Genomic DNA, 17,649 nt, shown 5'->3' with positions numbered 1-17,649 from the left:
CCACACCAAATCAGACCAACGGTCCCTCCTGGACCACGTCCTCCCTCCAACTCTGCTTAGTAGAGGAAGGTGCAATTATGTCATAAATTTGCCCACAGGAAAAGTGTCTTCCTAACCCTGACCACTTAGTAGTTGGCTTATGCCCTGAAACATGAGCGTTTATATTGCTTTTAAAAAATTGATCCCTTCTAACATTAACTGTGGATGTTCTCATTATCCACATAAATGTCTAATCCTTTTCTGAATCCAACTAAGCTCTTGGCCTCAATGATGTACTGTGGCAATGAGGTTCACAGGTTAATTACGCATTATAAAAGAACAGGATTTCCTTTTCATGTTTCTAGGTTTGTCGTCTTTCAGTTCCATTGACTGTCCCCTTGCTTATGAATAAGAGCATCCAATTTACCTTCTCCATCCCATTCGTTGTTATGTATACTTCTATCATGCCCTCTTTCCTCTCATCTCTATGCAGTCCCAGCCAATTCACTTTCTCTTCATACAGAAGTCTCAATGCAATATATCTTTTTACAGTTACCTATACTTGATGTCCCATCTAAATCCACAACCCATTTCTGTAATGCATTTAGTTAACTTGCTTAGGTTTGATCTTTTAAGAAAGCAGAGCATGTCCCTGCTCAAGTGGAAAACAAGGATCCAAGTAGCCCAGAAAAATCTAGCAAGCACGAGTTCTGAACCAATGCACGAATTCTGAGCTATGAACATGTACATTAAACAGGCGTGGATTGGAGATACCTTCCTACAATTGCCCTTTCCGTGCATTCTCCGCCGTGCAATGCAGTTGGAGGGCACTTTCTCAGGAGTCTATGTTTTCAACCCAGCAAGGCCACTCAGCAATGAAGGAGCAGCACAAACATAACCACAACAGCTAAGGGAGGGAGGATTGCCTAGTGGTTAGGGCTTTAGCCCAGGATTTGGGAAACCCAGGTTCAATTCTCAGCTCTGCCACAGACTTTCCTTGGGCAAGTAAGTCACTGAGTCTCTCTTTGCCTCAGATCCCATCTGTAAAATGGGGAGAATAGCACTTCCTCCGTCTCACAGGATGCTGTAAGGATAAGGACATGGATCCAATGGTAACAGAGGCCTCAGTACCTAAAACAGACTGATCCAAACGCTTGTAAGGTGGAAACTGGTTTCCCAGAACCCTGCAAGTATCAGATTGGTTTTTAATGACAAAACAACACAGGATCAGTCCACAGTTGACACCCACTTGCTGGGTAGGCGTCAGCTTAAAAAAAAAAAAAAAAAAAAAAGCACCAAGACACCAACTTGTCTCGTGCCAGAACTTAACACTGGTGAGAAGCATTCTGCCAACAGCCCCTGAGCGTTCCATACGCAGCACACAGTGGGAAGGGAGGCGTCCGTATGGATCACCCTGCCCCGGAGAGAATTACCTTTAGAAACAGGCATAACTCATTTTCCAGGCCCATTCAGTCATTTGCCTTGCTCTGCCAAACCCCAATAACCAGGGGCCGCTATGGGATATGTCTAGGGGATATAGACATTTGCACACTGGAAGCTGGACTGAGACAAACCGGCCAATCATCCTTTTAACGCCCCCATCTCCCGTCCGGCCACCAGCCCCTCGCAGCTGCTCCTCTTGGCCCCCAGACTGGGCAGGGAAGAGAAAAAGGATTCACTCACCATAACAGAAATGTGAAGAATGTGCATCTGCTCCTCCACGATCTCAGCAGGCTCTTGAAGGGTGGGTGGGGTGGCCCGGGACAGCTGCTCGGCACTGCTCATGGAGACATGGAAATACAGGGTGCCGTTCTCCAGCCACTGCTGCTTCCAGTGCACCAAGGAAATATCCGCCACAGTGCCAGACATCTCTGCAACAACAAAAACAACCGGGGTTCAGCTTCTGCACTCACGACAGAGCTGCATTTGAACGCACGTCCCACGTCACTGCACAACAGGCCGACTACCTTAGAGTGAGAGGAACGAGTTTCTCTCTAGTGATTTGAGCAAGGACTAGAAGCCAGGACAACTGGGATCTATCCCCAAAACTGCATCCGATCTGCTGGGTGACCTTGGGCATGTCGCTCCATGTCTGTTCCTCATTTCCCCCATATACAGAATGATAACGTGTGATAATGCTAGGTGTCCCTAGCCTCTGTTTGCCAGAAGCTGGGAATGGATGACAGGGGATGGACCACTTGATGATCACCTGTTCTGTTCATTCCCTCTGGGGCACCTGGCACTGGCCACTGTCGGAAGACAGGATACTGGGCTAGATAGACCCTTAGTCTGACCAAGTAGGGCCATTCTTATGATACTACTACCCTTCCTTCAGAGGCGGGGGTAGTTGTGAGACTTAATTAATTATTAATTATTGGCTATAAAGTGCTTTGAGATCTTTGGATGAGATGTGCAATAGAAACACAAGATATTTATTAGAATGTGTTTTTAAACACTGCATAGCCCTTGGGATAGGGCTGTTACGTAAACCCGGTCTTTCTTTTTAGCAAGCTAGGAGACAGAGGAATGGTGTGTACACACACACACACACACACACACACACACACACACACACAGGACCTCAGGTTTCTTATGCAATGAAAGGCAGAGGACCTCATCCCTGAAAGACAAGGTCCCTTGACTATCCTCCAACTGTACAGCAGCTCAAGAACAACATACAGCTCCTAGGGATCTGAGGTGTTCTCTCGGCAGGGGTTGTGTCGTCCGTTCAAAGCGGCGGAAGAAGCCAGAGAGCAGTTATAAGAAATGCACCATGGGTGGCCAAAAACGTACTGACTCTCCGAGCCGCATACAGTACACTTCCGGAAGTTCGACAGCTGGGTGCGCCTGCCAGGGCTCAGGGCTTCTGCCCTGCGGCAGGGTGGTGCAGCTAGGGGCTTCAGCCCCACCACAGGCCAGAAGCCCCAAGCTCCCCCACCAGTCTGGCGGGCAGAGAACGGGGGAGGTGAGGGGACTCTGCGAGCCACACTTTAACTGTAAAAGAGCCGCATGTGGCTCGCAAGCTGTGGTTTAGCCACCCCTGAGATACGCCTCTCTCCAGGACCAGCTCCCTGGCACTGCAGTTCTGTTTGGCACCGAAAAGCAGTCACAGCCACTTCCTCGGCACGGTGAAAAAGCACCAGGAGACCCCAGCAGGAGGCAGTGCCAATGGGAAAGCCAGCTGCTGCACGGGAGTGTGACACCTGGAATGGCTCCTTTGTTAGCCTTCCTCTGCTGACGTGAACTCCTGCTCTCACGCCCCGATACTCAAATTTACACTGTAAACAGCTGGGGGCTGGGATTGCAGCCTATTAGATTTTTCAAAAGCACCTAGCGCACGAAGAGCACCATAAACAATCAGGGGCTTGGAAAATTCAGACCCCTTCTAGCCAAAAGCAAATGCCAAAGAGAGGGAGCCTCCGGCACAACCCAGGGACAGCAGCTTGTTCCTGTGCCTCGGCTGCTGCCCAAAGTTTTGCCGTGCAGCAGCAGCGTGAAACTAAACAAGATCCTCGGCAGCCTCACAGCTGCCAATAAGGTTCTGAGCAACAGCCGTGAAAGAGACAAGCGTGGTCAGTTTCACACCCTGGCTATCCCGTCAAGGGATTGATTAGCAGCTGTCAGTCTGCAGACTCAGGAAAACTCCACAGGAATAAGGCTCTCCTAAGTAGCCACCAAGCGTCTAGCCTTTGACACTTTTCTGCAGAAGTCAATGGTCCCATCCAGGCCCCTTCACCCGGCAAAGAAATCCCCCCTGCTCTTCAGGGGCAAATGGATTTTTCCAGCCCTGAAAGCAACGTGTGTTTTGCATCAGAAAACATACGACTCCTATGGTCATTGTTTTAGAGTCAGACCAAGAGAACAATCACGCGCTGATAGAGAAAGCCTCATCAAGAAATCCAAACCTTTCCGCAGGGCTGGGTTTACCTGTCTATCAGGTTTCTGCTGTCCCCAGCAGGCTGGATCCCTGGCTGCAGTCTGCAGCGACAAGGTTAGGCCAAGATTACACACTCCCTTGCTCACCACCTCACTAATTATTCTATCATCATATCTGAGACAATGGCACCACCACCTGAATCTAATTGGAGGACAGCTAGTTATCTCGACCTTGCAAGCACAGTGACCGCTAGTTTGCCACTCTATTGAGAATAAACTCCTGCCCAAGCCTGGAATACATAACAGAGTCGGCTTGCACCTCAGAGATGCATGAATTCACCGTCACGCCTCTGCCGCCAAAGCAAGTTTTCTGCAAATAACCCTGTCCCCCTCCCAGCAAATAAATGAAGCGGTTTCCAGGAGCAGAACACCAGCGAAGGTGGCTCTTGCCTTTGGCCCCCTGAAAAACAAAACTCAACCCCAGAGCTCAGGTTGAAGGACACACTAGGTTAGATAAAACTTACAAGGAGTCTCATAAAATTAAAATCCCACATTCGTACAGCACCTCATCTCCCAAGAGCCTCGAACAGAGTTTGCTTCTCCCGTTAGCGAAACATCGCTCCCTCTGGGAGGAACATTGTGCATCCCATAGGACACTAAGGTATGAAGCGAGGAACAGCCCCATGTCAAAGGAGGGAGAGCTTCGAGAGGCAGAACGTGATCTCACAAGAGCAGGAGGGCTCGTCCCGGTCACAGCCCAACTCCAGTTTGGGGAAAGCGCTACAAGCCCTTTTAATGAACACAAGGAGACGGGGACCAGTTTAAATGTCATTTGAAAGACAGGACTTCCATCAGCACCGAGCAACCTGCTACCACTCGGAGGCACTCCAGCCAAAGTACCCTTTACACCTCTTGCAGCACAACTGGCCTTTCCTGCCAAGTTTTGGAAAGGAGGTTTCAGCCAATCATGTTTATTCCCATGACTATGTCTATGTCCACACTACAGTGGCACAGCGAGAGCAGGCCCCCTGCAATGCGTGGCGTGTAGACACTCACTACAGCGACAGGAGGGGCTCTCCCATTGCTCTAGTTTATGCACCTCCTTGAAAGGCGGTGGCTATGGCAACAGAAGAATTATTCCGTCAACACTGTCTACACCACGGGTTAGATTGGCTTAACTATGTCTCTCAGGGTGCGGATTTGTCACAACCCTGAAAGACCGTAGTGATACCAATGTAAGTTTCCAGTGTAGACCAGCCCTGAGACGGGGAATCTGCTGATGCTTCTTTGTGGTTCTCAGGCCTTGCCTCCCAGGCTGGAAACATAGAAGATAATCCAGAGTAAACATCCGCCCCAATTCCTACTCCTTTCCAGGAACGTCCTCCTCCCCACCCGAATTCCATGCGGTGCCTCTCCCCATCTCATCACTTCTGACGCCCCTCTTACCCCCTCCGCCAGACTCTCCTTGAGGTCTGTCACCACCATCAACCCCATTCTCCCTATCCCCTCTGCTGCGCGCCTTGACCATCTCTCACCTTGATTACCAAGGCCTTGTCTGACCCCTCAGCCTCTCCATCCTCCAGTGTGGCCCGAAGGCTGCTGCTGAAGGTACCTTCCCTGATCCTACACTGGCATCTTCCCCCACTTCCACTTCCTTCCAGCATTCCCATCTCACCTCAGCCCATTCATCATCTTCACCTAGAGGCCTGGGCCTACACAAATCCTCCCCCACCGATGTGTCTGCGTCATCGCCACAGTGCCTAACTTCGCTGTTCCTTTTGCCTCCTTCTCCCCATTCTCCGCGCCGTATCTCAGAATGCTCCCACCTATGCCGGGAAGAGCCTGGCTGTTCTCACCCACCCAACACCGCCTCTTCTCCTTGTAGCACCCACTTCAAAATGCCCTTCTTCCACGGATCCTTCCTGCCTCCCTCCCCACACCCACCCTTACCCAAACTCTTGCCCTGTGACTGGTTTTCAGTTCGCCTCCTCTACCTTACGCTGCAAGCTCTTTGGGGCAGGAAGCGAGTCTCACCCCATCCAATCAAGCACAGGTATGCGAACAGCAACGTACAAGGGGTTCGTTTTATTAATAGCAATAGGCATGATCAGATGCTCCTTTTCCTGCATCAAAGATGGTGTCCATTGCCCCAGCAGGAGGTCTGGTTAGGGTGAGCTAAAGGCCCCATCTGGCCATAAGGTCTATGCACTTGCAGAGTAGCAGAGCCTTTCCCTGCCCCCCAAAAATGCTGGTTTGTGAGTTAGCTAGCCCAAAGAAACCAAGCAATAGCCTTCGCACCCCATCCTTGGGAACAGGTAAAAAGTCTCCCATGGCAGAGCCCAGGAACGAGCCACTAGCCAGCCACTAGGTCACCTGTTCGTGAAAAAAGTCCGAGAAGAGACCAAGGAGTAAGAGCCCTTCCGACTTTGTCATTCCATTTTCTCTTTGCCGCTTCTACAATCCTTACATATAAACATTTCATTGAAGTCTTCAAGTCACATTACTATCAAACTTAAAAGCAAAAGGGCCTAAATGCATTTGGTCGAGAACCAAGACGATTCCCATAAAAGCAGATTATGCTGACATGATGAATATAAAATGAAACAGCAGATATTAAAGTTGGAGAATTGTTACTGCATGCCTTCCGGCTCCAGGCCGGCTCAACCCCCCTCCTGCTCCCACCCCCTTTGTTTTACTGAACGCAAAGCAAAGCAAAGCAACGCAACGCAACCATAGCCGTTTCACCTTTCCCCAGTTTCCGAAGTAGGCTGCAAGTCTTGAAATATTCAATAGCCTAAACCCATCCCCCACCCCCTTACACACACACACACACACACACACACACACACACACGCACACACACGCACACACACGCACACACACGCACACACACGCACACACACGCACACACACGCACACACACGCACACACACGCACACACACGCACACACACGCACACACACGCACACACACGCACACACACGCACTCCCCAGCCCTTGTGCAATGATTTAGCATTCATCAGTTACTCTGGAGGTTGCAGCCCTGACTTATCTGTCATGGAGTTTTACAAAGCATGTTTTGTATTTAATTGGCTTGTTCTTTCTAATCTCCCACGCTTATTGTATTTTTATTTAATTCCTGAAGGTCATTATTAAAATAAGCCAATCTGCCCATGGCAGCTCATCTCCAGAGCATCTCCCTGATGATAACCGAGCATTCCTTGTGCTTTGCTTTCCTTCCCCCCTCCCTCTACTTTTTCCAGGTTGCTGGAATCTGCCGGGGAGGGGTGGGGGGGAGCCTAGGGGGAAAAAAGCCTCCAGGGAATTTCCAGCCCACAGATCATGCCCTCTACGCCCCTTTACCCAACACCTGGCCTGGCCTCCTAACACAGATTTCACCCAGCCCACAAGGAGACCGAATATTTTCGCCATTGAAAGAGACCAGAAGAAACTGAGTACGGATCTGGTGAGTGTATATATTTTTATAACGACCATGCTTATGAACTGATCTCACGCTGGCTAGAGCCAGACCTAGTGCTGTCAACTGCTTTGCAATCTTCTCACACGCAGCTCTATTCTGCCCTGCAATAGGCTTCCAGCTCTACGCCCTGGGTTTCTTCAGCACTGAGGTAACCACAAATGTAACCCCCATTAAAACATGATTCTATAAGTGCTTCAGTGCGATCTACCATTTAAGATAATAATCCAAAATTATGCAGCATCTCCCAGACAGAAATCTCCGCCCGCCCTTGGCAGCACAGGATTGGTCCCTACGGAATAGAGTTTAGTGCTGCGTTCAGATTAGTTTCAAAATGACTCAAGCAATGGGGCTTCCCCCACATCCCCTGGGAGACTATTCCACAGACAGGCCTAACTTGGAGGAATTTTTTTATTCCGATTGTCAGCTTGCATGTTCCTTTTTTTCCCCCCACTTTCAACACCACTGTTTTCTCGGGTGTCTTTCTACAAACTGTCCCCATCCCACAAACACACTTTGCAGGGAAACGTACGCACAGGTGCAAAACCGTGAAAGGCAACAGACAGGGCCGGCACTTCCAGTAGGCGATCCTAGGCGGTCGCCTAGGGTGGCAGGATTTGCATTTTGCTGCCCTCAGTGGAAATTCAGCGGCAGGGGGTCCTTCCGCTACATATCTTCGGCAGAAATTCAGCGGCGGGTCCTTCACTCGCTCCGGGACCCGCCACCGAAGTGCCCTGAAGACGCGGAGCAGAAGGACCCCTGCCCCTGAAGACCCCAGGCCCCCTGAATGCTCAGAGGAGGAGCGCTGCCGCCTAGGGCGGCAAAAACCCTGGCGCCGCTCCTGGCAACAGATAGGAAAGAGAATCTCAAAGTTAGGAAAGGAGGAAGATGGTGAAGGTAGCATTTTATCCCATTACTCTTAATTGTCTCCCCAATTTATGTATCTACATGTAACCTCTTTAGAGACACCTCCCTAATCTCTAGGCATCCTGATAACCATTGACCACTCAAACCACTAACAAAAGCAACAGAAGAACACAGGGGCAGATCCCAAACACAAAGATGGCCACGCAACAAAGATACTTTGCTTCCTCTTCAGATTCCCAAAGAAGCCTCTCACCTCAGCCTTCCCCCAGGGCCCACTGATATGGGCTTTGCAACCTACCCTAAAGGTTGACTGACTATTTGGGAATGACAGGAAGGGAGGGAGTTCCAAAATCAAGGCAGTTCTCTCTTTTCCACTAAATATTGCATGAGGTGATGTCCCAGGCCACAGCGGACTCTTTCTGTGCGGTATAACCCAATCAGCAGCTGGGACACCCCTTGGAGTGCCGGTGAGGCACCCTGCTTACGTAGGCAGCTGCCTTTTGTATTAAGTGTCAGCTTCTGAGCGGATTTAAGTTGTAGCCCCAAGTACAGCACATTGCAGAAGTCCAGACTAGAAGTGCGGACGACACTGCCAAGGTCCCAACTCCAGGGGAAAGGACTCAAACCTCCCAACCAGCCAGAGATGGAAAAAGCCACCCTGGCACTGCTGCTGTTAGCTTCAAAAGTATCTCGGGTTCTGTGAGAGGAAGTGGGGTAGCTAAGCAGAAAAACTGGGCAGCAAATGCAGGTGCTGCCAAATCCACTGGCTGCTTCTCCCAACTCTCCATAATCACCTGCACCTTATCTGGGTTGAGCATCACTCGCATCCTGACAAGGAGACACACTCAGCCACTCTCCAAGCTTCCTGAATGGGAGACAAAGCTGGGTGCCCTCAGCACAGGGCCGGCATTCCCACCCACACCTCCTCCTTAAGCCTCCAGAAAGGCAAGTAAGAACCAACAGCACTGAACACTGCAGTGGCCTGAGAGCCCCTCTTCCCCTCAACCCGGGGCAGAGCAATTCACTTAACGCTGGGCTCTGCCAGCAAAGGGAACAGATACCCCTCCAAGCCAGACAAGCCAATACCAAGTCACGATCAAAGGCAGCCAATATAGATCTAACATCAGCACCGAATCCTGATCTTTAACCATCGCCAGGTGCCGACGTGCCCCATGTACCACCTCAAACGCTTCCTTCCCCTCCTTGATGTTTATGGCCTTCAGATACTATACACCCAGCACTGTTCTACCACCCTCATAAGATCTTTGCTGGGCCACATGGCTAATCCCCCCCCCCACACACACACCCCCCCACAAAGCAGTTCATAGGGTTGCCAAAGTATCAGAGGAAACTCAGCGGCTGCAAGAACAAGCTCCCCCACCCTTACGACGACTCTGCCTCGCCTCCCCCAGCATTTTGAAAATGCCAAGGATTGTGCTGCATTCGGTCTCTTCTGAGCAGAAGTCACCAAGGAGGCTGAACGAGCTGGTGCTTTTGGCCATCTGGATGAGGAACCACGAAGCACTCGGCTTGTTTTCGCTTGCAGCAGGCGTGAGCCCGAGCTGATACAGGACCAGCACATGCATCTCCTTGTGCTACCACACCTCTAGAGACCTCCTTGCGCGAGACCTTGGAGATTTACACACATTCGCTCAGGTTCTCCCTTCAGGCATGAGGGCACGAGATTCAATGGGAGTGGGCTGCGTGTGGCTGAAGGCAGCATTTATCCCAGTGTTTATTCCTATTGCTACGTTCATTCAGCCTTTGGTTTCTCCAAGGCTGACTATGTATTCTGGCTGGGAGCTGGAACAGCCGCCCTTTGCAGGGATGGTGGCTGTAGCAAGTTCTTCAAGGCAGTGTAGAAGGATCTATGCAAGAAGAGCCATCCTCAGTGCCAAGATGTCACATGGTCTAGTTAGGGGAGAACAGCAGCTGAACCAGCTATTCCAAGAGCTTCTAACTAACCACCAGTGATTGCTCTGCAGACATTTCCATTAGCACAACAGTGACTCGGCAGGCGCGAACACCAACTCCTAATTAAATCCCAGCCCCTCCAGCTGAGCACCAGCCTCTCCGTGGAAGCCCACGTGACCTCCCCTCAACGGAGTTTATATCAGAATAAGCCTTTCATGGATTGACTCCTGATTTATTCTGGGGCGAGTGGACTCAGAACCAGAGCCAAACATCTGGCTAGTCTCCCACTCCCCAGGACTAGTTCATAAACCCACATTTGGCATCACGCTTTTAAAAAGAGACTAAATTTAATTAAAGTAAGTGAGTCGTTATGAGAGGCCACCGCTGAATTTGCCCATCATGTAAGCTTGGAGGTAAGTAACAAATCAAGACTGAGATCCTGGAGATGAGAGGGGTGACAAAGAGGAGGAAGAAACACTGATTCTTTACTGAGCAAACCCCCACCCACCTCTAAGTTGTCAAAGGTAGCAGGTGGGATGGGGCATTCCAATGCAGATCTTACTCTCCGTATGCTGGACTCCCCCACCTCCCTTCCCCTTTTCTAATCAAAGTCCTCCTGGCCCATAATTGAGTGAGTGGTTATTGATTTGCCAGCAGTGCACTGCCTACAGATCATAATCTGACTCTATATCCTTTAAAGAAGTGGGTGCACATTCCATGTTCTTATGGCTGCTGTGATTGTAATTCAGTCTCTAGTACATTACCCTTATTTATAATGCCAATGCTTCAGCACGGTGCCTCGGGCAGCCTAAAATTATTACAGAGCCCTTTTGACTTTCAATTCCATTCCATTCAATTCCATTTTTATTTGTCAGCAGAGACGCCTATTGACCAAGCACGTGTGTACAACGGAACCCAGCCACAAGCCGGGAGACTGCACGGCCGAGTGTTCAGAACAACCCTTATGAAAACCGCTCTGTCTCTGCTCAAGGAAGAGGCCTGGAGACTGGAACGGCAGGTGGCTCTGCCGGTCGCACGGGACATTCATTTCTGCAGCTTTCTAAGGGAGCTGCTCTGCTTCAGGGCCCTGGATTCGACAAGGAGGGTGCACTGCAGACCCAGGCTGGGATGCTGTGGCAGAGCTGGGTTTAGCATTCACTAGAGCAGATGTTCATTAATTTGCCACAACCGCTAAATGCCGTTCTCCTGCCCCCACAATGTCCCATACACCCAGATGATGCAGGGTCCTCACAGGGCCTTCTTTTTCAAAGCAGGAGATGGAAACGGATTTCCTGGGGTTACCTGTTGCTGCACTTCAGTAGCAGGAGACATCTAGCTTGGATACAAGCATGGGTGGAAGCTTGGGCAGGGCTGGGAATGGGAGGGGCTGGCTGGTGTTACCTATACAGGGTATCAACTCGTCAACTAAAACCATTTCTCCCTCCCATGCTGCATCCCTGGCCTTATTTCAAGCAAGATGTCAGTAGGATTCCAGGAGGAGGGGACAATGTGAATGCAGACCCAGAACACCCCTGCCACAAGCGATGCTCTTCGGCACCTGCTCCCCCCTTCCTCCCAACCCCAATACGACAGCCAGACTCACCCCATGCAGCCCGGATTGCTCTGTTAGCATTTAACAGCCATGGTGCTCAAAGTAAAGCCACTCTGCAATTCTGATAAGCCTTTGCAGGTCAGTGACTAACACAAGCCAATGCACCATGCGAGTGACCAACAGGCACAACAGAAATCTGACATTTCAGGATGTTAGGAACCTAGCGCATCATATCGGAGTCCTCGCACATAGCAGCCTGGAGGTCACCCTGCATATCCTTGTACAACACCCGCAGTCACAGTGTTCTGTAACTTCCTGCGCCTCTCCAACAGCAACATCCTCACCATGGCGCACCGCTACTCCGAAAGCACTGCCAGCCAAGACCACCAGCCCCTCGCTCTGCTCAGCTCCCCGCGGCAGTTCAAACCTGTGCGCAGTGTTACATGGCGTGAGAGGGAAGAGTCAGTTCAGGGCGAGGAGTTTGCAAGCAGAGGTGCTTTTCCCTAAAGACTCAAACTCTTCCATTTCCCTCCGGGTTCCCGATTCCCCCATTACAGACATCCATGTCACTCACAGAGACCATCTCGAGACGGGATGGAGACCAGTCACACCTCCCTTCTCCATCAATATAAACATCAGGGAACTGCCAGTATGCGGGACAGGTCCCTTGAAGAGACACCTGGGAAAAGACTATAACCATTGCATGAAATCTTTATTTCATCTGAGCCACAATCCCAAGGAAGGATCCACAGAGTGCAAAAATACCTATTTAAAAGCCTCCAGCACCACCTCCTGATTGACAAACTGCCAAGAAAAAGTTCTAAGGAGCACCCTTGTGGTGGAACAACCCTGCTATGGATGGACACTGCATAGCTATTGTCCATCAGCCCCAGATAACGGGCCTTGGTAACTCCACAGTATCTTTTCTCTGAGGATCTCAAAGACGTTTGTGAACATTAAACCTCAACACCCCCTGGAGGGGTAGATAATTATCCCCAATTTACAGGTGGGTAAACTGAGGCAATGTGATTTGCTAAAGGCCACAAAGCAAGTCGGTGACCTCTAGACCACCTGGAACACCTCCCATTCTACAGAGCAGGCAATGTAGAAGAAACCATTGTCCACAGAAATCACATGGCCAATTCCCGTGCTCACCAGGCCTCGGAGGAGATGGGACCCTCTTCTTGTGGGCTGGCCAAGTCTAGACCTGGGACGGGGGGTATTTTTCCTGCTGCTGTTACATTGTACCCAAAGCTCCGCTTTGTGCCGACGGCCAATGTCTCATGCCACCTTCTGTACATGGAGCCTCTGGTACCAGCAGATCAATGGCTGCTGCATCTCTGGCAATTAAAGCTCGGCTCTGTTCAGCAGCCCAGCTACTCCAGAGGCTCAAGGGAACAGTTTCAACCAGGAGGTTTTATAAGAAAACGCATCTGCCTGGCAGCTGCTGGGGAAACAGCAACACGCATAAAGAGGGGAAAACAGACCCACTCTTTGCAAAATGTTACAACTCCCCACAGTCAAACCCGCCGTGTGAAAGAAGAGTGCAATCCTGGCTCTGCAGGAAATATGGCCATGGGAGTAGCTAGTCCTTTATAACCTCACTTCCGACGGCACTGCTCCCACATGCACGGTGCCATCCATGGCATACTGGAGCCAAGAGTGCAGCCACGCCCTGGAGAGGAGGAGAATAGGACACGAGGTTTTGACAGGCCTTCCTTTAGTTCTGTGTGTGGGGAGAAAGGGGACTTCCTTTTATTACCGAGAAAAAACTGGCCCCCTAAAGCGAGACAGGGAAAGACACTAGCACGGCATTTTTTTCAAGGCAGCACAAGGTTTCCAGCCACTGGAGTGCGATAAACCTTTTGGCTCGGTTTGGCATGTCTGTTGGTGCCCTGGACCACTGTGCGGGGTGATTGGTAGCCCGGGCTAGCACTCTCCGAACAGCGCCAGGCAAGCGCAGAGCAAGGTTTCCAGGAAAACTCTGCCAATGCCATCCCAATTGGGATTTGCAGAATCCCTAACCTCCCAACCCTTCTCATCGAGCCCTTGGCCTTTCCTGAGCAAGACTAAGTCAAGGGGGGCGGTTTCCCTGCAGGCCTAAGACAAGACCCAACCTCTATTCCTAACCTAACCCGTTTTACAACTACCCAGGATCTTCGCAGGTGAAAGGCCAAAGCACGCTCCAACTCTGGAGGCATCCCGCGCCCTTTCGTTCCCCGAGCCACAGATCCAAAGGGAGAGTATGTTGTGTATTAACAAGATAATTCTGTAGCTGTGGTCGCTATCCAGGTATTTAGGGTCTGGATAAGGGATGGAGAGAAGCTACCCATGATGAGGTAAGTACATGTATAAGGAGGAGATACGCTGAGCAGAGGAGATACTGCCTGGATCTACAACCCAGGGTCGTGGGGGGCAGAGAGAGATTAATCCCTACAATCGCCTCATTAAAGAAAGTAAGGAGGAGAACAGCTTCTGCAAATAATTCTTGATTTCCATATTTATCCCCTAATTAAATAGGTTCCCTGGACGACTCTGCATGCAGGCTGGAAGGTAATGATTTAGAGCCCGGCTTCCAATGGGACTGCACTGACACATGTTTGCAAATTGCCTCTCTCCCAGATTCAAAGGTCAGGTGCCTGTATCCCTGTGCCAGCATGCCCAGAACAGACACTGAACCTTCCTGCCACCTGGAGCTTTCAACCAGCAGAAGAATCCCAGCTGTTGGTTTAGCAGTGCCATGCATCAGGGGCTCCCATTACCCTTCTCGCTCTGCTCCAGCCCCTTTCAGAGGAGTCCTTCCATTGGCTGGAGCCCAGGACAGGATCAACAACCAGAGGGGGTGAGTTCTGCCCAGCCCCTAGAAGATGGGCTTGCCTGGCAGGAGTTAAGATACAAAACAGAATTGCACAGCCAAAGGGGGTAGATGGTGCGGAAGTAGGAAGGAAAAAACTCTCCAAACATGCGATGGCTTCCTGCATCAATTCTCCGGCAGTTCCACTCCCTGTCTATTCACTTTGAATCTTTCCCAGACATACCATCCGGCTAATACAACCTCAGGATCCTGGGATAAAACGAGGCTACAAGCTCCGAAAAGATTAAACACATTTATCACTGCTGTTCTGTGGGGAGCTCCTTTTAGGCAGCCAAAGATCCCCAGCGCGCTCTGAAGCCGGAGAGCCACTGTGGCTTAAACAGAGACAATTCCTGAGCTACACGTCATTGTTGCAGTCGACGTTCTATTAACTCCTGGGACTTCTCCGCCAGCTGATTGTGTTCTGAGGCCAGAATTGCAGTTTCAGGGTAAGCCAACAGGGGACTTTAAACACTGACCATTCTTCCTGAAACTTCACTCTCTCTGCCCAAGTACTAAGCGTTCTGATTTTTTCAAGAGAGCTCTACTCCCACGTAGACACCAAAACAGCCAGCTAGAATTTCACGAGCACTCCCGACATACTTTTTGAAATCTCCCCCCCAATGTCCTTGCCTTGCTCTGCTCTCTATTTGTGGGTGTGAGACTGGTGTACGTGGACACCGCTCAGACTTGCAGATAGAAACGCAGTCCCGCTAATTAAGGAGAAAGGGTTCGCTACCAGTTCCAGGTACGTATCGCATGAGGTGCCAGATCTCTGGCATTCTGGCTAGAGAGACCATGGCGTTTTTAGCAGGACCGTGCAGGCATTCTAGCTTCCATGTCCTCATCTGAGAGCTGCAACTCTCCAAGGAGACTGGACCTTGAGCCATTTCAGCCGGAGACCTTTTAAAAATCAAGAAAAGATGCTCTGTGCTAATAAACCCAAATACCAGATCCCAGCCACATTTATATGAGAGTTGTCAGTGCAGCACCAAGTTACACTCTTTCCCTTTATAGGAACAGCAGCGGCTGCCTGCATTTATACACAGCCTTTCCTCCCAAGGGAGGCCCAATTGATTTAGGAATTAAGGGCCTGACCCTGAGAAGTGCGAACCTTTCATCCCAAGTGGAGATCTGGGATCTTCAATGAGACTGAGTGTAATGGCCCTCTGCATGCAGATCCCTCTGCTACATGAAGACCTTAAGACCCTGGATCTTACAAACACAGTTGGTAGGTCTACAGTGCAATCGGAGGTGTGATTGCAGGTCAGGGAGGCATACCTGTGCTAGCTCTCATCTGGCTGGTATGGCTAAAATAGCAGTGAAAATGGAGCAGCAGGTGCTTGGCGCAGACTACACAAACCTGCCCAGAACCTCCCATCCCTAGCCCACACCAAGGTCTATGCTGCCACACGTCCACTGTTAGTGTAACTAAATTAAAGCTGGCACAGGTAGGGCGATTTTGACTCACGTGAGCAGCCCCTACTATAGTCTCACTGGCTTCAATGCGATTACTCTCGCAAGCAAGATGACACATGTGAACAGGCATTTGCAAGATCACGTCCTTAATGTATTAAAATATTAAATCACTTACACAAACTACTCCATGCGTGTACTTCGATAGTAAGGTACATTAAAAGCTGTTTGGTCTAGTGCATCAGGCACAGGCCTGGGAGTCAGGACACCCGACTCTGCCACTGACCTCCTTTGTCACCTTGGGCAAGTCACTTCGGACCAGGTTTTCAAATGTATTTAGGAACCTAAACATGCAGGTAGGTGCAGTGACTCAATACCTCAAAACCGCTTCCTTTAACCCCCATATTCCTCACTGGTATGTGGTTGTGATATTTCATACAAAACATGCCTTGCAAGGGGTCATATGGAAGGTCATGATCTGCTGAAAAACTCATTGTTCTGGCAAAATGTGTGTATCACATCATGTCCACTATCCTTTGAAGTGCTTCAGTTTGCCCACCCGAGAAAGAGCATCCTCCTTTGTAAAGTGCTTTGAACCCTATGAATCTTCTATATAAAAAGTATTACTCGTAAAAAAAACCCAAAAAACTGAGTAATCTAATTAGTATATGGATATAAATAGGAGTTTGCAATGCTTAGTATATTTAAAGGAAGCCTGATTTTGTACTGAAATGCTGAGCCCTTGTGCTACCAACGTGGATTCCTTTTCCAGAGGCATCTTTTTGCTCACCTCAAGCACTCTCAAGGCAGAGAAAATTCCCTTCGGAACCAAAGCAAATTCATAATCTAGCTCTCTACCAGCTACCAGGTTGAGCGCTTCTAACAGAGTTTTAATGCAGAACAAGTTAAGTCTTGAGGCCCTGCTCCCCAAGGACGCGCACACATAAAGCAAGGAAAATCTGTGGTTATTAGAGTTTAGCTTTATTGTTTCCATAAAACACAATGAAGATCACATTTATGATTCTGGAGAAAATAAAACCCACTATCCTATTGTTAAAATTACAAACACAAGATACTCCACTGACTTTTAAACAACCAGCAAACACTTTGCACTTGGAAGGCACTCAGATTTCAAAAAGGCTCAGCAAAGGTGATATTGGCATGGTTTTATAAAGAGTAAACTGGATGCACAGAGCAGGTTTAGAATCTTCCCTACATCCAAAGAAGGTAGAATGCTCTAGTGGGGATAGCACTTGCCTACAATTAGAGACAGCTGGGGGAGGATTTTCAAGGCACTTTTAAAAATGGCTTAGTAGCCAAAGGCCCACTGATTTTCAATGCCACTTTTGAAGACAGGACTTTGGCTACCAAGTCACTTGGGCCCTATTTAAAAAATTTACCCCGTGTTCCATTCCTGGCTCTGTGACCGAGGCACAGAGAGATGAAGAGACTGGCCTATTTGCCTCATCTGTATGACAGGGATAACAATTCTCAGATTCAAGCACTCCGAGACCTTCTAATGGAAAGTGATTTACCAGTGCGGCATACCCGTAATTGTCTCTTCCCACCCCCACCCCTCAGCAACTCAGTGACAGTCCAGGAACCTCAGCTCTCTGCCTTTAAGCCACTAGATACTGCTGCTTCCCAAACAGCTTGTTACAGGGATGCAAATACAAGATCACTCCTCCCTTTCCCACTGGAGACATTTCTACC

General features: G+C 49.7%; 1 protein-coding gene across 2 annotated transcripts in view; it reads right to left on the bottom strand.

Annotated features, from left to right (window-relative positions):
* The window catches only part of ASTN2 (astrotactin 2), a 657,219-nt gene that overhangs the window by 574,190 nt on the left and 65,380 nt on the right, over positions 1-17,649 (bottom strand). For both annotated transcript variants that reach the window (XM_054007154.1, XM_054007156.1), the window contains exon 2: positions 1,663-1,850. In XM_054007154.1, the coding sequence (XP_053863129.1) occupies positions 1,663-1,848 (186 nt within the window). In that variant the 5' untranslated portion in view covers positions 1,849-1,850. The remainder of the gene's footprint in view (positions 1-1,662; positions 1,851-17,649) is intronic.

This window comes from Malaclemys terrapin, chromosome 17, assembly GCF_027887155.1.
Source record: "Malaclemys terrapin pileata isolate rMalTer1 chromosome 17, rMalTer1.hap1, whole genome shotgun sequence".
Lineage (NCBI taxonomy): Eukaryota > Metazoa > Chordata > Testudines > Emydidae > Malaclemys > Malaclemys terrapin.
This window is presented reverse-complemented; position numbering and strand designations above follow the sequence as displayed.